Source organism: Malurus melanocephalus, unplaced genomic scaffold, assembly GCF_030028575.1.
Source record: "Malurus melanocephalus ecotype Western Australia unplaced genomic scaffold, MMel_1.1 scaffold_75, whole genome shotgun sequence".
Taxonomy (NCBI): domain Eukaryota; kingdom Metazoa; phylum Chordata; class Aves; order Passeriformes; family Maluridae; genus Malurus; species Malurus melanocephalus.
Window position 1 is genome coordinate 2435371 of NW_026623307.1, and position 27431 is coordinate 2462801.

Genomic DNA, 27431 nt, shown 5'->3' on the forward strand with positions numbered 1-27431 from the left:
ATGAGAGCTCAACCAGAACTCTGCATGAACCAAATAAGGATATTTTAASGGAATTCAGTATTAAACATTAAAATACACAAATGAATGCCAACAGYCTGAGAGAAAACTCCAGGGTACAAGTTTCCATAAGACAAGTCCTGCTTACATTACCCATACCATTACTATTCATAACACTCTGGTGCTTRACTAAGTCTTAACTTAAAAGTTAAGATATCCATTTCAGAGATCCAATCTGCTAACAGCAACACCTCAGGCCACATTTGTGACCACAACAAGAAAACACAACAGAAGGAAGAGAGCAAAAGGCAGCAATTACACAAAGGTTRTGAAAGGAATCAGTCACAGCAGCTCCCTGATGCTTTTGAACTACTTTGTGGGCTTCACAATAGAGAAATTGAGCAACATTTTGAAAGGATATTTGATTTTTTTTCCCCCTTCGATAGTACTAACCTTGTAAGGGACAATATGGGAGAAAACAAGGAGRTATTTGGAGAAAAATGAGATTTAGAGGCAATGAAGGCCAAAATCTTTAGCCAAGTCTGAAAGCTTGATACCAGCTCTATAAATCAGTTGTAAGAAATGAAACTACCCTTGCGAGAAGTGGAAGAGGTTATGACTAAAATAAGAATTTAATTTTCTCAGAGAGGCCAGTAATTACATTTCTTCAACAACATTTTAGTCTGGTTATCACAGGTCAACCCAAAGAAATCTACCACGGTGTGCAATGAAGTTCTACACCCAGACTCCACTTCTAATCACGGTTATAAAGGAGGAACTATAACTAAACTCAACCATTAACATTTACAGAACATATGGGCAATCATTCTGTGACTTCAAACCAACTGTCCTGACTTTGTTTATAAACAGAAGGAAACTGTCAGAATAACCTGTGCAACATGAATACATTTTAAGTTTAATTAGTGATTAAAGACAACAAGATAACCAAAAGAAACACTGAAGATTTTAAAAGGAGATTCTTAACTTAAATTTTTTGTTAAAGAAGTAACAATGCCAGAAGAGCAAAGAAGTAAAATAAAAGAAAGTTCACTTGCTTTCATATTAGATTTAGTATTTTTAAAAGCTTTTTCTTATGTCCTCAGAAATTAGACCTAGCCAAATTTCAAACCCATAAGGATAGGGAAAATGTCAAATGAAATGCAATAGAATATAAAAGGGTAAAAACCTTACAACAMTCTTTTTAAAGCAAACGGATGAACATTTCCTTGATGTTGAAAAGTTTTTACCATATAAAAGACATTTGTAGAAACAAAAAATGCTACAAATTMATGAGCTAGTATGGGCTTAATGTTCCAGTTACGGTAATTGCCAGAAACAGTTGCCCTGGCATCTGCCATCATTAGGCACAGTGAGATTTCCACTACAGAACAGAGCTGCAGATCAGAAACCCCAGCATTTAATATGTTAYTATAGTTTGGTGCTGCTGAAAAGAGCAAGGAATCAAAAGAAAAACGAACAGAGAAATGATTGCTTTCAAYCTTTCCCTGCCAGCCCAGTCACTCTTTTTTGTGAARTGAAAGGATGTAACTTGATTAAAAACATGAAGGAAACAAACAGCAATGGAAGTCAGCTTCTGAAAAGTCTGTATCTTAATTTACAACAAAAGTCATGTGATCACACAATCAAATAGAAATGGTGTCCTCACAGGTATTTTAAAGTACATTCCAAAGACCAATTCACTGACAACAGAGAATAATCTCTTAACCCAAATCACTGCTGTTCTCCTGCTGTTTTTATGACCTAAACATGAAGGCATATTTTAATATGGTCATTGACTGTGATTTCTCTAAACAGGCACAAGATTAATAAATTTCTCTCTGACATTTTAAGCTTTCTTTCTCTYCCACAAAGTGCTAGTCTTATGAAAGCAGAAACCCCAAAAAGTCTAAATAAAGACAAAGCAAATATCTTGAACAAYACATTCAGGAGAGAGATATTCTAACTAAGACCACTGCCTAAAGAAAATTGCAGCAGACAATGGAAGCACATAAATCAAGAAARTAAATTCTAGGCATGCAGTCATGCAACAGCAGGCAAATCAGGTGTATTTTTAATTTTCTAGACATGGATTATGTCATTAATGATATTTTTTAGTTATGCTACATTGCTAAGATGACACAAAGGAAGAAATAGCATAAAACATGAATTATGTAAATACATGTTTTAATTTTTGGTAAGCGTTTAAAAGAGATGATTTTTAAGACATTTGCACTAATAAACAATAAAACTGTATGAGGAGTATTTCACGATTTGTAGCGTTCATAAGCAGAACAGTTTTTTCCTGTGCCAAGTATTTTAAACCCCCATTTGCAGGACACAGACAAGTTAAAGCAGAAATCTGTACTAAGCATTARAATTGCTTACTTGGCACTGAAGAGCACATCAATTAGGAAGCCAGATGAATGGATAAGAACTCAGAACAACTGGAGGTGAATTTTTCATTATAGAAACTGTTCGTTTCTATCAGTAATTTTCTTCTGCTCTCAAACAAAATATAAGCTTTATTTTGTTGAAAAACATAATTGTATTATTAGCAAAAGTGTCACCATATTCATAACATCATAGTTTACAGCTAAATTACTTTTCAAAGGAGATGGTCATGTTTTATGCTATTTAGATTAGCTCTACAACAGTTGGTCTAATCTGAGACAATCATAATWTGTTGTCATTTCTATGCTCTAGAATTGGCCACAGAAAAAGGCCCATTGCGTGCAGGATCTTACCACTAACAAGGCACTATCATCAGTATGCTGAGACCTTCTGGATGGAAAGGGACACTGGGAGGTGGGAGAGATGGAGCAATGTCAGAAACACACAAATGTCAGAAACACATGGCATGTGAACAGACAGACATTTTGGAACATGTACTGCTTGCTTATAGCACTGTGAGGCTCTGTAAAACAATCCATAAAGTATCTGTAACTGTAGGAATACACAGSCACATGACCCAGGAATTACAGTGCAGTCACATTACTTAAGGAATCAATTATTCAGCTTTCTGGGTTGTGTCAAGCAAATACAGAAAGCTATGCATTCACAGTGCTTATTCTGGTAGAACAAAGGATCTCTTAAAAGAATAAATTTAGAACAGAAGAACACTGAGAAGAAAAAGGAGCAAAAACTATTTCAATTACCCCATGTTTTGGTAATTTTCTAACATAAAGCATTAGTTAGAACATACTACTAAAGAACTATCATGTTCATTATAATATTGAAAGTTTAGATCTGATCCAACCAAGTGAAATATCTTTCTCTGGACAAAAGTAGAAGAGCTATTACTATGCAGAAATCTGATGCAGAGTCAACAGATCTCATTGGCTCAGCTCTTTATATTATAGAAGACTGAGCCTTGTATGATTTGTGTTCCTGGTTTTGATTATAAAAATGACATTATTATAAAACTAGAGTAGAAAAAAACTTAAAAAATTATTTATTCCTTTTTCTGACAGYCCTCAAAATTCTAATGCTTAATATTTTTGGGACAACTGGTGATCTARTAACAGGAAACTGGGAGAAAACTGATCAGTGAAGGATGACGATAACACTGAATTCTCTGGATATTTCTGTTAGAATATAAACTGTACTGCTCACAAGGAACAGGTTAAAATGGAATATGGAATCTATTTTCTGCAGAGAACATAGAAAATGTACAAGAAACAATAAAACAACACACTTGGACAGGCTCTCCATGAACAAAAGGAAATACTAGACTGATCCCATAAGCAAAAAAACCCAACCCAAGGCTTAATAATATGTGAAAAAAACTATGCTCTAACCCAATTTTGAAGTGTTTTCCACTWAGCCCTCTGATGTAGGGCTAAGAATTTAACTGCTGACATCCCTACTAATGCTCTTATTGGACTCTTACCTCACTATCCATTGGACTTGGTTTCTGAGGACTTAAGGAGGCTTTTTGCTACACAGAAAAAGAAAAGAAGAAATTGAAAATAATGTCACAACGAAACAAAAGCTCAGAACAAACCAGAAATGTTCTAAATCAGAAGTCTTAGTTCTTAAATAGAACATGCATTGGGGAAATTGCAAATTTCACTGAGCTGAAATTCCCCGTGTACTAGTAAAAAATCAGCCTTTATTTCACATTCAAACAAACAAACAAAATTTTAAATTATGCATATGGAAGATGCATAATAAACCCAAAATATAACCCAAGGGAGAAATTTAACTGCTGCAAATAAAGTGGTCATGAATAACAAAGGCAACAGAAGAAAAAACCCAAAAACCAAACCCAACCCAAAACCCCCAGGAGACTCATCAATTCACAAAATGCATCCTATAAGCTTTAACTTTAACTAAAAGACTGAGCTGAATCTTTAACAAGCAGCTTTACTACAAAACAGTGCCAGGGGCCTGAGACTATTTGGTGCTAATGAAAAACCTCATTACAGACAGCTAAGACCCTTTTTCTAAACTAACTTTATACATTAAATACATGCATTAAACCATTCTTTGCCTCTCTGCAGATCACCCTAAGCCTGAAATATTAACCATAACATTTCTTAAATTTGTGATGGCGAGATTCAGGTAAGTGACTAGAGCAGCAAACAGCAAAGCAAATTTAAATCATCTGCCATATAAATAAACAGGCATATTAAGCTGAAAATTTCATTTTTTTGTCTCTGAGTAGAGACAGTAAAGACACAGTGTCCAGAGTGAGTGTGTGATGTACCATAAGCCTGCACCCATGCTTTACCTGGAAGTAACTTATTTTATTATCACAAAATAGCAAAACAGATCAGGCAATATTATATTTTTGTGTCTATGAAGATTTCCTCCCTGTCAAATTCGTCTTCAAAATTAAGCTGACTCTATGCCTTCTCAGATAAAGACCTCTTCTTTCATAAACTAATCCCATCACATCTATGCATATGAAAATTGAGAGAATGAGAAAATTGAACTATGTTGCAAAGAATTCTGATTTTGCAATCACATTTTGGGTAAATCTTCCCTCTTCCTCCCCAGTTCTATCTTTGCCTATGTTAAGTTACAGCASCAACAGTTATTGGGCATAAATGCTCTTTGTCCAAATTCTTTTTACAGTGCCAGGAGCATAACATACAAGCATTAATTACCTTGGCAATTAGTTATAATTAAGGGATTCAGAAAAGATAAAGTATGAAGTAGGTACTAAAAGGAAGCACCTTAACAAAGTCAAGGACAGCTTCTCTCTGAATCTGCTTTGTTCTCATCCTCTCCTCCTCGTACTGAAGGGCAGCCAGCTGTGCCTCCCGACGGGTGCGCTCGATGTGCCGGCGGTGCAGCTCGGAATCTGCATTGGGCACCTGGAACCAAACAGGGTGTCAGGTTGTAAAGTCAGAGCTGCAGATGGGTTATGGAGAAACAGCCTATGTCTTATGGATAAAACCAAAATGGTTTTGCATCAAACTCATTCAAAAGCATTAAAGAGTAGAGCTGAATGTGTTACCTGGGTGTGGTGACTTGATAGCGATAGAAAATAAGGTGAATCAGGCAGGGGTCTGACAAATGCAAAAACAGAGAGTAAGTAGACTTTTAATCTTACATCTAAAAATTTTGCATACACTAGTTGTCAGCACAATGCAGTATCAGTGCAGTGACACACAAGCATCTCATCAAATCATGAGTAACTGTCTACTAACAGCTGGGATAAAGATTTAATTCTGTGAATGATAGAATCTGCGCAGTCATTTCTATTTCTCCTCCAGAATTGTAATAAATTTTTTTTATTGCATAAGATGTACCAATGGGATCGTACATTTGGCCTACTACATTGAGATACTCGGTACATTATACCCATTCTCTAACAGTAACCAAACCAGGAATTTTTCAGATGATCCTCATTTAGAGGAACAACTGACTACTATGGTTTTTTGGGGCAGGAGAAAATAATAAAATGGACCAGCAGAAACGATCTGTTTCTTTTTCCCTACCTCTCTGTCCTGTCCACATAACTCCTTAGTATTTGGTGACTCTCTCTGTCCTGCATCAAATTTAGAGTTTCAGGTCTTCGTAATTCATCTGTATCCCTGCAAGTAAGACACCAGGTGGAAGGGGGTTTGGCCACTGATGCATATAGACTACTGTCAGGTTAATTCTTCTCTAGATTACAACTGGTTTTGTGAGAGAATTGCCCAGACAACTAACTTCAGATAATCACAAAAGCGAAATTTGGACTAAAAAAATCACATTGTGATACCAAGTCAGATCACAACTACTGCAGTTCATAATTAAACATAACTTGCTTAATTAGCAATGATTTCAAAATACATGAAGATGGATTCTCTCTTYTAAGACAATATTCTATTATTGCAGGCCTTATTGTGCTCTGGAAAGAGAAGAATTATTTTTAAACAGCAGGACCCTTTGATAYTTGCAGCACAAACCTCACTTCACCCAATCAGATGACCGTCAGTGACATAAGCTTTCAAAGTCACAAGGCAAACAAGAACCCATCTGACTCTTATCCATCATATCAACAAYAAGAGAGAAATTTTGCAGTCAGTTYTTTACCAGAAGKCAGCTGTTAGCACTGAAACAATTCCCAAGGTCCACAGACTACAGCACGTACCCTGACATGTTCCTGCCTAGAAACAAAGTTGCTGGAAATCAAGGAGCTTTCTCTTGACAGCCTAAACTCTTCGACCTTTGGTCCTGGGACACCCACAGAAACACAGACACACTTAACAATGCATTTCCAAAAAATRTCAGTCCAGCTGGCTGTGTGCACACTTAGGGCCTTTTCCTCATGGAGATGAGATATGGAAGACTCATATGTTACAGGTCTTTTCTGTTACTTAAATTAGCACTGAAGCACATGACAAATCCATTACTTAGAGCTGTTTGAACAGACAGCACTGGGTTCAGCTCAGTGCCAAGGAGTGTGTTCAGAGCAGAGTACACAMGGCTTTGTTGCATCAGGAATGCACCACAGTCTGACCAGAGGCACAAACTGTATTTATTTAATTGAATCAACTAATGTAAGTACTCTTGAGATGAAGCCTGCATTACATCCAACTTTCAGAGTTTTAATGGCTCTGGCATGCTAAAGAAAAAAGATTAAGAGGCTGCCTGCCAAGGCGTTTGCACAGAATTACTGTGGAAGCACTTTACAGCTTGTGGTTGCCACAAAATAAAATATTTGACTAATACAAGCTTAAAATAAGAGAATTACTCATTGTCATACAATTTTGTTTTTACACAATTTTGAAGGCAATAATAACATGACCTGTTTCTAGTGCCTGAATAATTTCACTCTGCTGTAGCATAACAAACTACAACTAATTTAGATCATTGATTAACTACTTTTAGATTGAGATCTGCTGTTATCCTTAGATTAAATTCTGAAATCACTGGATACCTTACTGAATTACAACTTCCTTTACCATTCACATCTGTCTAGGTAAACAGCAGCCCTCCCCCAGCKAGCCAGCCTTCTTGTATTTCCTTCAGATGAGTCATGGAAACAAGTGTTTGTAAAGTCTAATTATTTCAATGTTGACCACAAATGTTCAAACAGAAAAATAAGTAAACAAACTAGCAAAAAATCAGCTTTTCAAAACAAGAGCACTCAATTTATTTGAGGAGGGCATGCCAGAACTGCTATATCACTTTATACCTGACTTGTGGACAGGATAAGGAATGTCAACATATGCTGAAGTAGTTACCCTCCCATATATCAGTACAGCTACCGTATCTGCACATTTTYTGCACGTTTCAGAATGCCTATTAAAATGTTGCCAAAACTCTGGAAAAATTTATACACTAATCTTGGTTTCATTTTCTCTTTCAATACCATTTTAGAATCCATTAGAAGTTCCTACTGACAGCCTAATTAATGACATACTTAGGATTAGCAGTTGTCTTTTCCACTACTTCCCCCGCCCCAAACATTCCGAGTACAACTGGGCTGGTTTTCTGTGGAGTCCCTGCACATTCATTTTCACTCCACAGAACACTGGAACACTTCAATGGTATAATAAAGATTCTATCAATTTTAATTTGCAAGAATTTGTTTATTTTTTATTATCTTTTATTTGCTCATCTTCTTTTAACTGGACATCCAAAAGCCTTTTCTTAAACTTAAATATCCTTCACTGAAATGCTCTGTCCAGTTCTGACCTTTACTTCACAGATAAGCATTCTCTCCAATAAGCCAAGGAATCATTAAAGAGCATGGGCATACTTCATCAAAATAAGCAGTTTGTTTTCAAGCACTAACTGCCATTCTACACTTTTTTTTCTCCTGATGTAAGCTCATGATTATGGCACAGAAATTTAAAATAAATGAATGGTACATTTAAAATAAATGAATCTCCTACAACAATAAAACCAGCAAGAGTCAACCAAGAATGTATCTTCATGGTACAGMAGATGCTCCATAATAACTCTATCCTTCCTGAAGTACATTTATCCCTTTTCTCCTCTATGTAATACATCTTAAATCAACTATTTAATTAATTTAMCAAACTAAATCACAAAAAGCAGATATTAAATCAGTTTAAAAGTATACATTTCAATTAGGCAGATTTCTTTAACCAACTGTTTTAAAGTCAAGCAATGGCATGGAACAGCTTTGCTTTTTGCTCACCGCCATTATTAGAATTGCAATTCCTAATCTGGAGCAAYACTTTATCAATAAAGTGCCATACACATTTCTGGTGAAGCAGCAGAAAACAATGCCATTTTCTAAGCATGTTCAGTAAATACAAGCTCTGCATTCATCACAAAATTTCTGGATAAAATTATTGTTATCACAGTAATTCTTACCTGTTTTGATGTAAATGTCGTCTTGTATCCTCTGYTCTCTGAAATTCTCTGATGGATACAGGCTTTACTGGTGAACTCTAAGCAAAAACCCACAAAAGACTAAGCTAGCAAGTCATTCAGAAAACTGTACATTMATGTAAAGYAATTTCTTTGAAGAGCTACATCTGYATCTACTGGTATTTAAMACACCTGACAAAGAAACACAGAACTGAAGTCAGGMATGTTTATTTCCAAGTAAGAGAGCTCACTCTTTCTCCAGTTYAAATAAATAATAATTTCAAGATTAAATATGCCTGCTTATAACTTCAGAAGTTTAAAAACCTCCACTGTTAAGAACTGTGCAGAGAAGATCATGTAGGTGTAAAATTTGGTACTAAAATGTATATACATTCTTTGGATTTTAACTCTACAAGTGTGCAGCAGTGCAGACTGGATTCTCAGAAATACAGCATGCAGAAGCTGATGGTCTTTTATGATGCTCTAAAGACACTCCCAGAGAGACTAAGGAAGCAAAACTTGGGATTAATAAGAACACTTTAGGTTTAATTTGACCAATGAAATAATTCCCATGGGGAATAGAGACATATTGCCCTTGGTGTTACTTAAAAACTTCCACTGACACCCATTAACGTAGGAAAACAGAAACTTTTCAAGGTTAACTTGCCAATTTTCACTCATGCCTGCATGCATCCTGCTATATTGCACAGTCAGCCTTTCTAAGCAGTAGAGTATTTTGGACTGTCTTTTTAGAGAAACTACTGCTTCAGCCAAAGCAGTTTAATYTTTCAGAACAGACAGACCCCAAAGAAGAGCTGTTTTGATACTGACMAATGTCTTTTCCCTATCTACAGCAACGAGTCCTTGGGTTGCATTGCCTAAACTTGCCTTTTCTGAGTTTTGCTCGTCTCTGTGCTTCAGCTCCTGTGATTTGATACTGAATTGATGAGATTTGCCAAATTAATGCACCTCTCATATCTGTGTGACTGATTTTAAACACAGTAATATAAAGTTGACAAGACAGGGACCAGGCTTCTACATAAAGGCTAAATATCCACTTTTTTTTTTTTTTCTTCATAAAGCAACTATCTGTCCACTTCAAAACATACAAAACTTTGAAAGGCAATATCTGAATCACAGCACAATTGTTACTGTTTAAGCAGATGTGCTGGTTTTGYTTGGTCCAGCTTTATAGTGGTGGGGAATGTGAGGCAAAAMCACCACAGCAGAGCAGCCACAAAGATTTTTTCAGACTTGTTATTCATGTAGTCTGTACAGTGAGCCACTGAACTGTGTAACTATGTACACAGATATTAATTAAGACTGACAGGACACAGAAGGAAACCTTATGTGGCYGAAAATCTGTTTCTATAGGTTCAATTTCTGAGAACTCTCTCCAAAAGTGTAACATCCAAATGACTTAACAGGGAACAGCTTTCACAAGGGCTTTGCTGGGATGAGTGAATTGAATGAATTCAAGTAAAAGCACCACCTCATTAGAGATTCKCCGCTGGTCAATGTAAGCCATGAACTGGGAGCTGAGGCTGTCTGAGTCCATGCCCTTGGGCTGCCTCACCTCTTCCTCCTCCTCCTCTGTGGCACAGCTGTCGATGTAGTCGATCTGATCGAGATCGTGTTCCACTTGACAGACATTCATAGAGAAAACACCCACAATTAGATAACCCAGAGGACAGGAAAAAAAACCCAACAATTCAGAAATGTCAGGAACTAAGGCCCTGCTGTTTTTCTTCCATCTGGGAAAGCTCAGCCTGAAAGCTCTTGGATTTTGCCAGGCACAGGAACATTAGATAAACAAATTTTGAAATAATGATAAAATTTATGCTTTTTACAAAGCAACAAGGAACATGTATCAAGTATGTAATTWTATACTGCTGGCTGCAGATAATTCTGCAGTGACCTGAAAAAGTAAATGCTGTGATTTTTTTTCAAGCCCAAAAACTATGTATCAAAATTTTTCTGCTAATTCCAAGACTGTACAATGATCTGTGTACAGTTTTGAATAATTTCTCCTGGTTCTCTATCAGAAAAATGAGAATGGATATGACAGATTCTTCTAGTATTACTACAACAACAAAATAGAGAGCAGCATGTCTAAGTTAYCTGGATGCAAATACAACAAATATAAAAAGTGTATGTGGAAATAATGAACAGTACTACTGAAAGCGACAAAACCCCTCTAAAACAATATAAAGGCACCTGCACTTTTATTTCAAAAAGAAGAACTAAAAGAGAAATTAGGAACYACTGAAATGAGAGCAAGAAACAGCACAGCTTGGCTGGTATTGATTTTCCTTTGAGTGGGAGATATTATGTAGGGCAATTTTTTCACTTGTCACTGCTTTTTCACATTCTGCCCAGGGATTCTGAGAGTCATGACATTGAGCAAACCCCCATGGTGAAAMATACTGTGCTGGGGATGAAGGGAAAAGCATTAACTCCTTTTTAGAGCACTAGAGTTTTCTTTTTTTCTTAAAAGTCTCCCCAAACTTGCTCCAGACTCTTGCAGACATTCTTTTTCACTCCCCCGCCCCTTTCCTGCTTGTCTAAAACAGACTTCTCTTTGCCTYRCCACACAATCTAGCAACTGTTACKGCCAAAGCCACCCCCTCTGCTACTACAACCATCCAAAACTACATTCCTATAGATTTTGGCTTCATTAACTCTCCATCTCAGTTTCAAATCTTAAAAAAACCCTAACAAACCAAAATTCCCCTTCCTTCCAGCCTCACTTATTAAATAATGATAATGATGATGATAATAACAACAACAATGATGCAGGAAAGTGTGAAAGATGTTAGCATCTGTGTTACAAAACTGCAAAGCATCTGGATCTCTGACAGCCACATGCTATGGTTTGTGCCCCTCTCAGATACATCTCTCATGAACTACTTAAAAGTCTGTGAGGCATTTTGAAACCCCTGGTGTACAGAGCCCAAAGAACAAAATAAAGTTAGTCTTGGAGGCAGAGTTGGCTGCCCACAGCTCACTGTGACACCATGTCTTCAATTCTTCTAACTGCCAGAATTTAAGTATTTGAACSGAACTTTTCTCCCCATTACTATCTGAAAGAGCATGAGAAAATTAAAAAGTTTCAGGTATTTGTAGAAGGAGGCAGAGAAAACAAAAAATTGTGGCAGAAAAGAATAAAACCAAGAAAAGATGAATTATGAGGAGGAGGGAAGAGAGAAGAAAAAGTGAGAGCTGGGCACAGGAGATTAGATGTAGCTGGGAAAAGTAACACAGAGAAAATAAACTGTAGCCATCAGGGAAAATGAAGAACAGGGAGAAGCTGAGAAAGAATTAAAAAAAACCAAGTATGGGGATGAGATTTAATAATAAGTAGTGCACAAAAATGGAGGAGAAGGAATGACTGAAAAAACAAACCTGGAAGACCATTAAAATTAAGGCAGATWAACAAAAAGAGACACTGGCAACAGATTATGGGAAGTTAAAATGTAGGAGGACTGTGTAGATCAAGAAACATGGAAAGCACAGTCACCTCTTGAAAAACTATGAGGGTGCTACTATAAGACTGCAGGACACCAACTGAGAAAGTGCAACAAAGCMCTGCCACTCACAAACATCAGCCCCTCCTAGATGACTCTAAAATTTGGATTAAAATCCAAGATTAGAATGAGACACTTGTATTACACAGAAATAGGAARTTTCCTGACAAAATTGCTCATCCTGTACTGACAGCAGTCAGCCCAAAGCATTGACAATTTACTGCTGCTGTAAATTTTTCCCAGGAGCTCAGTGAAATTCCATGCACTGAAATTCAGTATTTCAAACTACCATTTGAAGCAGTTGGAGAATTTAACATAGCACATATGCAAAAGCTGACAATGTTTAAAAGAAAATCCCAACTCTACTATTTGATTTTGCTCTTAACATTCTTAAAACAGTATTTTYACAGTTTCCACAACACAGTTTTTGTGTAGTCCCACCTAAACCTTTCTGTTTTTTCCTTTTTAAACAACCTGCTATTAATAGGAAACATTCTGGAACTTCAATAATGATGACAATAAATACTGTTAGCCGAAGGTCACTACTTACCTCCACCATTACTTATGACTGCACTCCCTCTGTTTTCTTGGTATTGACTTTCTCTTCTCAGTCTCTGCTCTTTGGTGATCTCTGCCACACGTAACGGGAGATCTGAGAACTCATCTGTTGGCTTTGGAAAATAAAAAGTGAAGTCAGGAAGCGTTTTTCTTCAGAAGCATAATTTTGTAAGCTACCATCTCTTGATTTGGCCTTCAATTGTCCTGTTTTACAGCCACAAAACACTAACTTAAAGCAAAAGACAGCTATAATGTATTGTTTTTAAAAAGCACATAGTTAAGTTTTCTTTAGAAACCAGCTTGCCTACAGTTTTATTTGCAGTATCTGCAACATGTCTGAAGACATCCCAGGATGGAAAATCATACACCTTCTCTAAAACCAAGCTACGAGTGCAAGCAGATGCGTGGAGCAAAGCTCACTCTGACACTTTAGGTCTTGGCTACTTTCCAGTGGTCTTAAGAGGAAAGGGGAACTTATTCCTGGGAATAACAATCAACAGCCTTTTTGCTTCTAAATAGCAGACAGATTTTAACATTTGAAACAAGTGCTAAGAAAGAAGACAAAATTTCCAGCTAATTTCCAAAGCTGAATTTTCATGTTCAGATGTATTTTATTGAARTGACTTTTCATGAATAATTATAGTTGATTCAGCATTGTAATATGATAATGTTACAAGGTTTTTTAAATGAGGAACTCTGYTTTTCTCCTATTTTATGCTCCAGTATATTATTCTTTCATGCACTGTTTTATACATTTCTGTTAATATTTACAACTTGGGGTCTGTCCCAATACAAAATTAAGCTTGTTTTTTTCTCCAATAAAACATGTAATTTTGGCTCAAGGCAACCTGCACACCAGCATATCCAGGTTACCTATGAAATGTAYTTCCATATGCATACATTTAGTTCTCTTTCCTGTACAGTTCTGCACTCAACAAAAATAAAGCTGCAACACTTACTTCATTCCCTGACCATCTTTTGTCTCCGCTGTCCACACTATTGAAGCCAGAATCAAGTGCTCCATACGGTCGACCAGAATAGAGCTCCTCGTGGCTGTCAAACACACAATTTTAGTTACTGTGATATAAACACCACCAAAAGCTTCTCAGCTAGTACAGAACAAAAGCAGAATAAKCCACTAAGCACACCTGCAGCGTGTTCACTAGCTCAGCATGTCTGAAAACCTCACAGTACATTTGTCATAACAGAGCAGGAAGCATGTGTTTAGAACTCAACATCCTTGTCAGTCAGCTGTCACCTGCCACTTCCTGGCCTTTTCAGAGYTATTCAAAGTATAGATCCATCCTTCAAATGCTTCCCAAAGAGAAATTATGACAAAGCAAACTGTAAAGTGGTCTCATATGTCAAACTTCCATTTTTGACTACTCATATGTTTTTGATTGAAAAACAAGGTCCAACAAACTTTTAAAAACTTTCCAAATAATTAAGGAGAAATATGTTCAGAATCCCTAAAAATACAGACTATACTACTTCTAATCAGAAGTATGCAGTATGTATTACATAAATRTCTTCTGTGTCATAATTACCTAAGRAACTGCAGTAAGCTGGACAGTGTTTTAAATACATCATAATATAATAACTACAGAAGTACAGTTTTCATCTACAGAGCTTTGTTAATGGCATGTCTAGACAAAAACATTAGACATGTGCCCAGTGTTACAATGTATATAAACAAACAGCCATACAATTCTTTAAATTTCTGAGCATAGAAACTATGTAATTCAGCAGYACAGCCATCACAGATGTCAACTCTGGCAACTGTTGCAGATAGCTACAGTAAAAGAGACAATGGGACTTGTCTGACCCACTGCAGATGGCATTTCACAATGGCTCAACTGTCTACTGGCACTCGATGCCCCAGGGAGAACTGCAGCAGTAATTACTACATAATGCACAAGGAAGAATGAATTTCAGGAAGCTAATTGCTTCATCCCATCATAACTAAATTGCAGGTCATTTTCTTACTGGTATTGCTCTCMAGTTGCTGCTCCCTCTGAAATCTCACTTTCAGGAAGTACTTATTCTCTATTATCATTATTATCATTATTATTATGTGTGTATGTGACTTCATAGAAGACTGACAGACTACTATCCAAGTTTTTTTTTAGTTTTCAGAAAGACATGAAATAGCRAAGAAGTACCAGGAGGGATGGAGGCTACAGATGAGAAACATTAAGTTACGCATCTGCTTCTATGCAGATGTAGACCAAAAGTCAAGCTCTTGCATCTGCACAGAGTTTTGATTAACTCAGAGGAGTTCTACTTTTATGGCCCTGTATTTGAACAGAAAGATCATCTGCATAATAAACCACCAGAAAGAAAAAAAAGCAAAAGAAAAGACTCCCCACCCTTCTTTTGGGTGGGAAGAAAAAAAAATGACCATGAAATCACTCAATCTAATTAAAGAGCTACAAATTTGAATAACTGACAATAGAAGCATAATTATACTAACAGTTCATAGAACTTACATACTGCATTTAAAACATGCTTCAAAGAAAAATCCATCTGCAGTATAATTCTATTTTAAATGAATCCATATTTGCAGCCTCTCCTGAGCATCCTGTTGTAAGTTGAACAATTATTGCTAATTGAAGAGCTCAAAAATAAGGAAGTGTTTTGATACAATTTTTTTTCAGCTTCCCTTTTCAATTGGAGAATTTGAAAAGCTTTACATCTAATACTAAAGCTAGCTGGAAGCTCAAAAATATATAATTACAGTTCCCAGGACTTCTATTTAACAAGGAAGCTGTTTTCTGTTCTCCCAGCTCTCACAACTAAACCCAGCTATTCAGTGCTACATAATTTACACATTTTTAATCATATAGCTACCATCCTGAAATCAGCTGAGACTTAAGATTTTTGTTCCTCCCTGACCAACAAGCTACCAGGAATAACAATTAGGCATTTTGATAGATCAGAGCATTTTGGGGCAACTACAACTTATGGAAAGTTGAGCAAGGCCTGAAATCAAAGGATGAGAAGCCAAATGCCTGCTAAGACCAACAACAAAAGGAAAGAAAATACTGGCCATCATTTCAAAGTCACACTAAAACATTTTTCTTTACCTCCTGTAAGAAAGAACTGTTGCCCAAATCCCAGAATATTCACTACACTGGTTCACTCATGAATACTTCRTATTTTAAGTCTTCTAGCTCCAGACTATGCCAGTATGCCTCACCGCCAAAAACTGCTACACAGCTTTGACAGTTCTGCCTCCTCTCAATCACATTCACTCCAGCACCAACCTGAGCTGCTCTGAGATTCASTGTTGCAAATGAGACTGGCTTTCTGCAGCTGAACAAAACTTGCTGCAAGATAAATTGCACATAGGTTGTGTTTAGAAAAGGACTGAAATTTACAGGGTTTCACTCTGGTAAAAGTCTGATATAATTTGACAAGGCGAAACCAAATAATTAGCTGTGCTAGAACCACCAACCCACACTTCCTGCCATAAGTTTCAGAGWATCTTGTTTTATTAGCAGTACCAACAGCCTTGCTATTAAAAATGTTTGATCAAGAGTGAACTGATAACATGACACAAACTTCCTTAAACTTTAAGAGTCTCTACCACTCAGTTTAAGACTCTCAACCTGCACAATATTACACCAAGTTGATCAGATAAACCAGCAACAAAGTCTAGGTGGACTGACTGATACCTCATTTCTATTGGTCCCCTTTGAGGATAACAAACAGAAAGCTCTTGTGCCTTGCCTGAAAATATTAACTGTATCACAGCTGAAGGCTTTTATTTCTTTCATCCCAAGTTACATAAAAGTATAATAACGGGGGATTCTCTCTTTCACTGGATCATTCTATAATTTTGTTCTAATATGTACTCCGCTTCATGGATAGCTCCTCCACAGGTACAACAAGACAGAAGGAATCACCTGCAACACTAAATGCCCTAAAAAGCATGGTAACAACAAATAATTCTACCACCAGCTCTTATCTCTTCTTGACTACAGAAATACAGCTAAGAGAAAGCCAATTGAAGATCATTTAATGCTGCTGAGTCTGAGCAGTAGAGAAAGCATCTAGAGAATTTTTCTCTAGAGAAAGCATCCTCAACTAGTTCTGCCTTTACTTTTATATTTACAATTCCAAGCTATGATTGGAATACATGAATACATTAATTCTTCTCATTTCACAAAAGCAATTTATGAAAATTTCCAGAGCAATGTACAACTACAGACAACAATAAATCAGTAAACACACAGCCCACTTGATTTTGAATTTCTCTTAAAAATAAACCAAGTATGTTAGAGCTAAACAGATAATTAGATTTTCTCATTTAGAACTTTTTCTTTCCACTAAAAGGACAGTATCCTCAGTATTATGCAGAAACCATCTGCAACAGCTTGTAATGGAAATTGATTAACACTCAACATGCTCATCTAGAGCTAAGCTGACCTCATCTAGAACAATAATTTAAGACATACAGTGCTGATGAGGAATCATTCAGTCAGTCCTTCACACAAATTCTTCATAAATCTGACTCATGATGATTTATTGTGAAGCCMCTGATTTGTGTTTTATTGCTACTGAGGCAGCAGTACATCCTTCAGCAACTTACTCCTCCACACTCTATTACTACCTTCCAAGATGACTGARGTAATTTTTATACATATATTCAGTTTCATACTTCACTGACTCCCTTTCTTCTGTATAATGTAASAGAAATAAATCTTAACTCCTGCTTTGTGCTAGACATCTTAATTTAGCAGCTGATATGGCTGACTGTTCCAATATTTGTGTTACAATGCCAAGCAGTAGTGCCAAGTGAAAACTTGCCAAAAATAACAGTTTACTAACGGGGTGGAGATCAGCATTTACACCTGCGATTTGAGCACAGCAGTCATAAAATWCTGTACAAAAGGTTAAAAATCACAGCAGGGATAAGATTCAGTAAGTCTGTGGAAGATACTAAAACCTTGTAAACTGAACATACATGTTAACAACAGGAAAGTGTACCTTCTGTATTAATTATTATTACTTTCTTTACTATATATCAGCTCTGACACTGCCTTTCACATGATACTGCCCAGGTCATTTTAACTGCTTCTCACTTCTTATACCTTGCTAGAATGCACTGTGAAATAACAATATTTTTCAAAGCCACCTCAATGCACTGGCCAAAAAAAAAATCCTTGATCTGTTTTTTTAATAAACTCAAAGTGGACTGACRAAATTTTCCTGAATGTCATTAAAACTAGAAACGTGGCTTGTGCAAAACTTACCATGATCCAAATCCCATGGGTCTCCTATCATAATCAGGCAAGTCKGGAGCTATCTTGCATGCTTCTATGTTCAGGTATTTAAATATATGAATTTTTCCTTTTATACATATCTTTAAAAAAAATTTWAAAAATCAAGTAAGTATAATTTGACATTTTCAAAGTACACTGCAGATGCAATTGGGAATAATAATAAATTAGCACATTTACATCAACTAACGCATCATTTATTCTAATCTCATTGCATTTTAGAGYTATAGAGGAGCATCATGGGATGCCTGTGATAGACAAATGGAAGCTGTCCTCCAAGTACATCTGGTCTGCAGGCAACTCTGTCAGCTGGATGCTGAAATTTCATCATGCAGACAAGACACGAGCATTTACAAGTACTAGAATTTATACCCTTGGCRTCAGAACAGATGCATCCCACCCATGCCCAGATTTGAATGGCAATGGCAGACTGCCAAAGCCAGCTCAAATTTATAGTCAATGAAGCCAGTAGCAGCTGTCTCTGCTTTCACAAGCAAAGCAAAACCCTACTGAAACTACAAGTTTCAGCAAGTGTGCCTSTTGGACTCTGATGCAGCAGCTTACACTAGAACTTGTAATACTCGGGGCTCATATACCCACATTGAAAATAAAATTAGTAACTAACAATATTGCAGTTCCTAGCTCAAAGGCCAACCTGAGTACCCTGCTGCAAAGTGGACCAGCAATCTGCAGCACTGAGGCTTCAGTCAAAATTTTGACATYTGAGTGGCAGAAAATCAGCCTTGCCTAACAGGGCTTCTTCTTTCCTATGCTGAAAGCAGAATATTCAAGCTAACATTAGTGAAATTCTTCGTAATATCCCACAGCAGAGACTATTAATGCAGTAAAGAGAAGAACAGGGACTTTTCAAGCTGTGTTGCATATTTAACATTTTTACACAACAGAATTTATTTAAAGTTCTCTTGTTCTTAAATAACAAGTRTGTAATAAAATCCTTCAGTTTATAACGTAGTTCTGCCCTTGTTAGGTGAACTAGTCATCTGATTTTGTAGCTGCAGTTTACCTGTGCAGGGGGGGACTGGAGAGGGTTGTTTTCTAACATGATGCTCTGAAGATGTCTGAGATTCCTATAACAAACTGGTATTGTTGTTATTTTATTGCAGGAGAAATCTAGTCGTATCAAAGGCAACTCAGCAAGCTCTGGAGACAGAAAAACATACAATTCAGAAGATTTTTTAAAAGAGTAAGAAAAAGCAAGAGTATAAAAATCTGTGTTTCACCAAACAATGAAACTGCTTCTTGCTCTCAGGAGAACAAGGGATTGAAAATAATGAAGTGTTTSAAGTTTCTGCTGTTATAACTGACAGACATTTTCTCACCTTCAGGTAAACGCACCAAATTATTTCTTCTGACATTTAGGTCTCTCAAGGATTCCAAATGGCCAATCTGTGGAGGTATTGTCTGTATTTCATTACAGCTCACATCCTACAAAGCAAGAGCAAAGAACGAGTTACCACTGTCTGCTAAGTCTCTGTTAACTAAAATATGCAGCTCTATTTAGGGACTGCAAGAAAAAGACAGCTATTCATGTAACACCTCAGATCTTTATATTGATTCAATTTCACTGCTGATACGAAGCATTATTCTCATCTTAAACACAAAGGGAAATAAAAGCTTTAAAAGATTAAGCATTCAGATGCAGAAATTTATTTCAAGTTACTCCATATTATTTCAAACAGCAAAACTTGCTATGTAAAAGCTTTATGGCAGAAACAAACACAGCAAGAACTCTAACTCCATCAGGCCTTCCTTTCTAGAATARGGGAGACATTTAAATTGACATGGAACATTGGCTCTCCAGTGCATCATTCCCTCCCATAAAATTCTTTTAAAATCTCAGAGTATTTAAATCTCTTTTCTAATGCCTCTATGCAAAACCAAACATAGTTAGAGACACTGTGGCAGACAAATCTTCCTTAGGCCAAGAGCAGAATAGTAATAGTTGAAAGTCAAGTATATACTCACAAGCTCTGTCAGGTGTCTGAGCAGTCCAATTTCTTCAGGTATTGAAACCAACTTGTTATTACTTGCTATCAAAACTTTTAGTGGTAGACTACAGAGGTGTACTGGCAATGTTGAAAGYTGGTTTCGACTTTTGGACAGAAAGAAAACAAAATAATCAGAAATCTAATGAGAAATATTCATGCAGTGAAAGACACATACAAAAAAGCACACATCATTTAGATGATCAAATCAGTTTTTATGTAATTACTTCAAAAGTAGTTCCATGAGGCTGTTCTTCATTACTTGCTTTATATAGTTATGTGTGAACAAACTCTGAATAGAAAGCATCAAGGCTACCAGATGCTTTTGAACTCAGTGTGAAGGAATGTGACATTTTTGTGCCCTTTCAGGTGCCTCTGATAACTGACTTTATCACAAAGGAGTGCAAAAGCTTTTCTCATAAGTAGCACTACAGGTTAGCACACATGAAACGCCACAGAGAAAGTCATCAGACACTGAATATTTAAAATGTATTTCTGATTAAGTAAGGATAACAGTGGTACAATACCGACTAGAAATACAGCATTAATAAATCCATATCTGATTCATATCCTATTTGTACAATTTTCACATCAATAGAAAAAAGAAAATAAAGTAATATATTTTTGTCTATTAAATGTGCTTATAACACCAGAAAGAAGCAGCCTGATGCTTTTTTTATTAGTATTTCTGCCAATTTCTGAGAAGAAACTTTCCACATCTTCTAAAAGACCCTCTACAAATGGGAGATGCTGTACACATTTGGATTCCATCAACAGGGCAAGTTGCAGCAATTTGCTTTTAGTGCTGGCAGAGAAGTCTTAATGCTTGAGAAAGATYTTCCAAAGCCACCAGCACAGTGAAGGTAAAGGGATATTGCATAAGCCTTACTCAGCTGCTGAGAGCTGCATTGCAAAGACTATGCAAAAGCTCTACCATCTCTTTTCACTCTGCATGGTGATATTTCACATGGAAACGACTGGAATTTAAAATCAATTAGTTTTCTTCTTCATGCTCCTCTCCTACAAGCTGCTGCTTAATCCTCAGTGGGTAAGAGTGGCTCAGGTTGCTTCGATCCAATCACATACAATTTAACAACATGTTAGCACTACTTAGGGATGTACCAAAATGTATAAACCTAGACTACTTAARCTAAAGCAAAATTTGTGAGACAACTGTTACCTGATATTTAGAAATGTTAACGACTGTAAGTTCAAAACAGCCTCTGGGATATATCGAATGCAGTTCTGGTACAAATTTAGAGTCTCGAGGGASACAAAGTGACAGGCTTCTGCTGGAAGCTCCGACAATCTGTTCCGTGACAAGTCTGAAGGGAGGGAAAAAAGAAAGATTCAGTAAAGCTGCCTTAAAAGTAGACAAAGTTACCTGCTTGGCAAGAGACAGAAGTTTAACCAAAACACCTAGCAAGTGCTTATATTTGAAGAATCAATATTTTTCCWTAGACAGCTCCAATTACCAATCTGTGGGCATAAAATATCCATAAGCATTACTCTCCTTCACAAGCTGCACTGTGATAAATAATGCAGTTGCAAAGGGTTCTTTTTTATTTAAAGGTCAAGGAAAGCTGTGGCTTGTAATTGCCAAAGGGAGTTCTCACAGACACACACCTACAGCCTTCACTTCCTCACACACCCAGATCTGACAGAAACATTACCCRAGCTCCAGGTATGACTGAAGCAAACTACAGCAGGGGCTATGAGGGATTTAAAGTTCAGCAGACGCTGCAGCATGAAAATCATGGAAACTTCTAATCCAGCAATACAAAAAGTTCATGGGGAACRTAATGAAACCCCTTATCTGTTCACCAATAAAAATTTAAAAAAAGAAATGTATTAAAAACTAACACTCCCCATAAACACACACCAAATGCTTCTTTCCAGYTGGTATCAAGCTCAAACATGACCTCAGCTTCAACTCGTCCAAACTCGATTTTGAAAAAACAACAATTTAAAACGAATGTTTCCGACAGATCTAATAGTGGGAGTTAAAACTGCAAAATAATAGAAGTAAGCCATAAGTTTGCACTGCATGTCTAGAATTATTTTACTATGTTGTGACAGAAAGCAGTCTGAGATCTTTGCCCTACTTTTCTAYTTTTTGTGGGRAAAAAAARWWKYTYYTYYTYTTTTTTYYCYTTTTTTYCCAAGAGTGAAGAAAAGCCTGTACTTATGAATTGCTAAAGACAGCTCTATAAACACCCTGGTCTTTCCATTTGCTAATCCAGATAAAACATCAGATAAATGCATCAATGCAAAGAAAGATCACTGTGATGGATCCTACTACTGCCAAACCAGAGTTTTCCCACCTTTATAGCTTGACCCAGTTGTTCGGCATTGACAGAGTGCCTGAGACAAACTGATCAGAAATACAGCGATTTTTCTGATCACCTCTCCCACAAATCCTATGCCAGCACCAGGGAAAAATGTTGGTGCAGGCAGCAGAATCCCTATTTTGGTGGCAGGGAGCAWTTTTGGCATTTTAAAGCACTCACTGAACTCCAGCTTAAGTGGAAGCAGCAAATTAATTGGACTGATCAGAACCTGCTTAAGAGTCTGCAGGTAGTGAAGAAGTCAATGAAGTAATTGTATATATCCTGGAAGAACACAGCACACATTTCCAAGAATTTATGCAATGGATACTTATGTGCACTAGCCATCTCCCAGAGTGCACTAGTACGTCCTAGGATTCCTTCTGCTTAACTTCCATAGTTTAATTCTAATTAATGATTTAGTGAAAATGACAGCACTCTCCAGCTCTCCCCTCCTCCAAGTTGTAGAACTGCAGCAGATTTAAAGCAGTCTCATTGCTGCGCTACAATGGGATGTCCAAAATTTCAACATTCCTAGTGGGATCTCTCTGTGTGCCAACATTGTTGTAAAATGTAACAGGAGAAGTGAGATTTTTCAAACAAAAATGCTGTCCCAACATAAGTCATGTATCCTGAAAAATTTCTACTAAGTGCAGCTAACCACAGTGCTTTCAATCACTAAAATTATYTGCAATCCACACAACTTGCTATGAGGTTTCACAATACAATTGTATGTTACCATGCAAGAAATAGAGAAGAATGTAAATTATTTTAGAGAAGACAAGAAACAAGTAAGAGTAATTTAGAAAAAAATAATTGTTTTCCATATTGACTAGATGTTTAAACACTTATTTCAAGAATTATTAAAACACTGGTTTACATAGAAGGTRTTACAGTTTCTGATTTCCACCACYTCTCTCACAACTTACRTACATCCCTCAGCTCACAGCTTTAYCCCTCCTTCACACAGCTGTGCAGRAAAAGACAGTTTGAATTTTACCCAYTTKAACAGACAAACAGGCTTCCCAAGTRGTGAGCTCTATTTTCCGGCAGAAAACTGGCAAATAAAAAGTTTCTTTCAACTCTTTTGTGGAAAGGCTTTAACCACAAACCTGAGAATTCTCGTTCGCTTTTTGTTTCACTTTACCTTAACAAAGAATATTTTTAAACTATTTTTTACATATTGTGCAGACTGTAAAGCATGAATTAGTCAAGAACTTCACATATTCTGAGCTATGATTCAGTAYTGCTAGAGAAATTACTCCCTGCAAAAATAACACTAGATATGAAGAAATGAAAATATACTTTTTAAAGCAGCAAATGAGCTCATAGTGTGATAGAAAAGAGACATCAAAGCTGGTTAGCAGCAATGAATWGGTTTTTCCAGACTTCTCTCACTCTACAGTGATTTTTAAAACTTAGCATTCCTATACAGCAGTAGACATTCACTGGAAAACAGATTAAATCAGAGCTGAATTGTGATGCTGCAATATACTCTCAAATCATTCAAAATAGGCCTAAACCAGTTACAAGCTTGGTTCAGAAGTTGAGAGCATTTTCACTCATGATGGTCATGAGAATGCTTACAGCATCTGTGATTTCATGTGCCCAAACAGGCAGCCAAGAGGGAGGATTTGGCAAGACCACAAAAACAGCCAAGCACTAGGAAAAGAACAACTAAGCTAAAACAAGAGATGAGAATTAGACAGAAGYAACATATGACAAAATACAAATTTGGAATCTGCAAATTCAAGAACTGCTTTTGGTTATTTGCAATCTCAGCCTTGCCCCCTGCAAACCTCCAACAAGTGTTTAAATTTCCCAAAGTTCAGAACACAGCATCCCTAAGATTCAGTGACTTTTTTTAAAATTTTGTCCAGTTTCTTTGGAATCCTCTCCCATGCCAGAAACATAGACCTTAAATGGGATCAGAAATGGGGAAGAGAATACAGCAGTCACTGCATGAAACAATTCAGCAATTCCATCCCCTTTCCCACCATCTTCCTCAAAACACCTGAATGAGAGGCACAGCTATAATAAAACCAGAAGACAACACGTTTGCTGCCTAGCAGCACAGCACTAGCTAGTGATTTTTCAAAAGAGAAAGTGGAAGTGATGCAAAGGAAAAAACTAGGGTATTTTATTTAAAATACTCTGTCAGTTAAGATTTGTTTCGGTGACATTCTTCTGCTACTGTATGTATAAAATAACTTCAACAACCAGAAAATTAAAAGGTATTAGAGTACAAATTACTACATAAGCTAAAATTTCTGCAGTGATTTCCATTTTTCAGAGAAAACAACAGATGTTGCAGTGAGACTTTATTTATATTTTCCTATTTTTTCACAAGCAAGAAGTAATTTGGGCAATGTAGGTTATTTCCTTTAACATAGAGGTGCACACCCTTGCTGTTCTCATACCTTACTGAAAAAAAACCCCACAAAACTAATTCCCCAAAAAAGCAAAAATACTGAATTTCACTATGAATTATCATATGAATGAAATATAGCTCTTTTAATTTGAACTATGATTGACTCATTTGCATCTATATTTCATGGGTTAAAATCACTGTTACCAGAAATCTTCCTTAAAAAAAAAAAAGCTCTCCCAGTTTACTAAAAATGGATGTGTTTCCTTGARGGCAAGATGATGTGGAATTTTGGCAAAGGGGAAGCATTCTTTGGAACTAAGCTCTTTGTGAAAGATAAAACACACAACAGTACAGATATGAAATGAAATCTCAGAGTAGAGTCAGATCACTGACCTTTTCCATCTTAATTGGGATTCCGTGGAGAAAGCCAGCAAATCCAATGTTAAGTGTGACTAGAGATACACTGTGCTTAAAACACTATCTTTTGGCATTAAATATAAATTATTCCTTCTCAAAGAATGTTCCTCTAACATCAAACATTAGCAGGGCTGTGCTCACACATTTTTAACTTCAGCTGTAACACAAATTTCGATCCCAAAGGACAATTCAAGTGACATATAAAGATGCACTGTGCAAGGTATGAGGTACCCACTATATGCACTACAAAGAGAGGGAGCTGCAGCTCAACTGTTGCTGGCACTCAGACCAGCTGAATGGTGGTGAATTCCAATTCATCACGAGATGCTAATGGGATCAGTCCACTAATCCTCTTGTGAAGGGAATGCGCTTTCTGCTCTCATTCCAATTAACAGTGACAAAGAAGGCCAGCTCTAGACCTAGGCTTAGATAGAAAATTTTAGTGATTAAAAATCTACCTTTTATAATCAGAGAGCTATATATGTTCCCCACACACTTTGAAGCTTTCTTTTAWTTTTTTTTTTTAATTTAAAGCAGCAAAGCTCAGATTTTTGGCTGTTTATTCAAACCCAAATGTCACTAACCACAACACCCGCTGGCAACACACTGATGTGAGAGAGATTGTGCCACTGTCAGCTGTGGTCTCCCACCCATGATGTAACATGGCTCCTGAATAACCCCCTTGCAGCTGTGTGACGTCAGCCACAAACSTGCTGCAGTGATGCAACAACCCTGCTATCTGTAAATTGATCTCAATCTCAATGGTGACACTGGTGTCTATGGACTGCCCTCAGCTAGGATAACTTCATTTGCATGGCAAGAAAGTGTTCTGTTTTCCCAAAAACTATGAGGCATATGTTTAACTTGAAAGCCAATTCATGGTTTTTCTTTAAAAACAGACGAATCTAAGACATATGATCTTGCAGCTGACAGAGGAAAATATATTTTCAGATGAATAATTAAAGAAACCAATCAATGACCAGGAGGCTGAGAGTCAGTACAGCGACAGAAGGCAAAAGGCAGYACAAACTGCTTTAGGAGGACAAGGTACAGCTGTTCAAGAAGAAAAAAACAGAATCTGGAACTGAGTAAACATACTTTTTTTTCCCCCTTAAACACTACTTAAAGACCACAAGCAAACTCCACAGTTTCACAGTGATAAGAACAAAACCACCATCACACTGAAGAATATCCTTGAAGTAGGTGATGTACTGTCAATGATATGGAAAGCAGCTAACTAGAACAGCTCATTGGAAATGACTGCTTAGGTACAGGCACCTCTCAGATAATGTCATTAAAACCATCTTTTGAGGAACTTGATGCCATTTGATTGCTTAATTCTGACTTTCAGAATCAGCTCTATTAGAACAACATAATTGCCAAAATGGATTTGGAACACATTCTTATATAAACTTCAGCTCCACCTTTAACTCATTCTATTAGYCAAATAAAAGCATGCATATTTATCCTGGTTTTCTGAATTGATTTTTTTCCACTTCTTAAACACTTTAGAATTTCATAATCTAAGAGCAGCAATGCTTGTGATTCTGCTGACTTTCAAATATTCCCATAAAGCTACTAAAAGAAAATTAATATAATGAAAGCATAGCCCCAAGCAGATGAGCTACTGGTGTAATGGTAATGACTTCTCTTGCACAAGGAAACCAGAAATTATTGTAAGGGAATACCTCTGTGATATACTTCTGATGATGTTGGTCCCTGTACTCAGTTACTGGGAGTGGTTTTCTYCCTAAACACTGAAAATATTGGCATCCTTTGAGCTTCATTTCACACCTGGAGGATTTCCTGACACAGGAGGGGTGACTTTACCTCTTCCTGCCCACTATGATACAAGACTACCTCTTCTGTCAGACCCTAATTTAAAACAAACCTCAAAAATGTCATCYCCTGACTCACCTTCTACCTGCCAGCCCTGTCAAACCCCAACTTTTCCCAAGTAATTTCCCAGGTATCTAAGATAGCCTTAATTTAAATATATTAAGTTAAGGTCACATTTACTGAACCAAAATGCTTTTGTTCTTTCTGTGTTTTCCCCAGGTAAACTGCCAAGGACAGCACCACTGCCCAAGCCAGAAGAGCCACAGGACAGATAGAACAAAGACTGTTTTCATCTGCATTATTTCTGTAGCCTTTTAATGAAA

General features: G+C 36.8%; 1 protein-coding gene across 8 annotated transcripts in view; it reads right to left on the bottom strand.

Annotated features, from left to right (window-relative positions):
- The window catches only part of LRCH3 (leucine rich repeats and calponin homology domain containing 3), a 60828-nt gene that overhangs the window by 15002 nt on the left and 18395 nt on the right, over positions 1–27431 (bottom strand). For 4 of the 8 annotated variants that reach the window (XM_057367192.1, XM_057367195.1, XM_057367190.1 and 1 more), the window contains exons 2-15: positions 21335–21479; positions 20135–20261; positions 19489–19594; positions 19173–19309; positions 18122–18231; positions 13823–13916; positions 12856–12976; positions 10271–10419; positions 8782–8858; positions 5946–6041; positions 5462–5513; positions 5178–5318; positions 3887–3934; positions 2742–2795 (exon numbers count right to left, since the gene is read on the bottom strand). In XM_057367192.1, coding sequence (XP_057223175.1) covers positions 2742–2795; positions 3887–3934; positions 5178–5318; positions 5462–5513; positions 5946–6041; positions 8782–8858; positions 10271–10419; positions 12856–12976; positions 13823–13916; positions 18122–18231; positions 19173–19309; positions 19489–19594; positions 20135–20261; positions 21335–21479 — 1457 coding nt within the window. The remainder of the gene's footprint in view (positions 1–2741; positions 2796–3886; positions 3935–5177; positions 5319–5461; positions 5514–5945; positions 6042–8781; positions 8859–10270; positions 10420–12855; positions 12977–13822; positions 13917–18121; positions 18232–19172; positions 19310–19488; positions 19595–20134; positions 20262–21334; positions 21480–27431) is intronic. The other 4 variants (XM_057367196.1, XM_057367191.1, XM_057367193.1 and 1 more) reach the window with 3 other exon arrangements.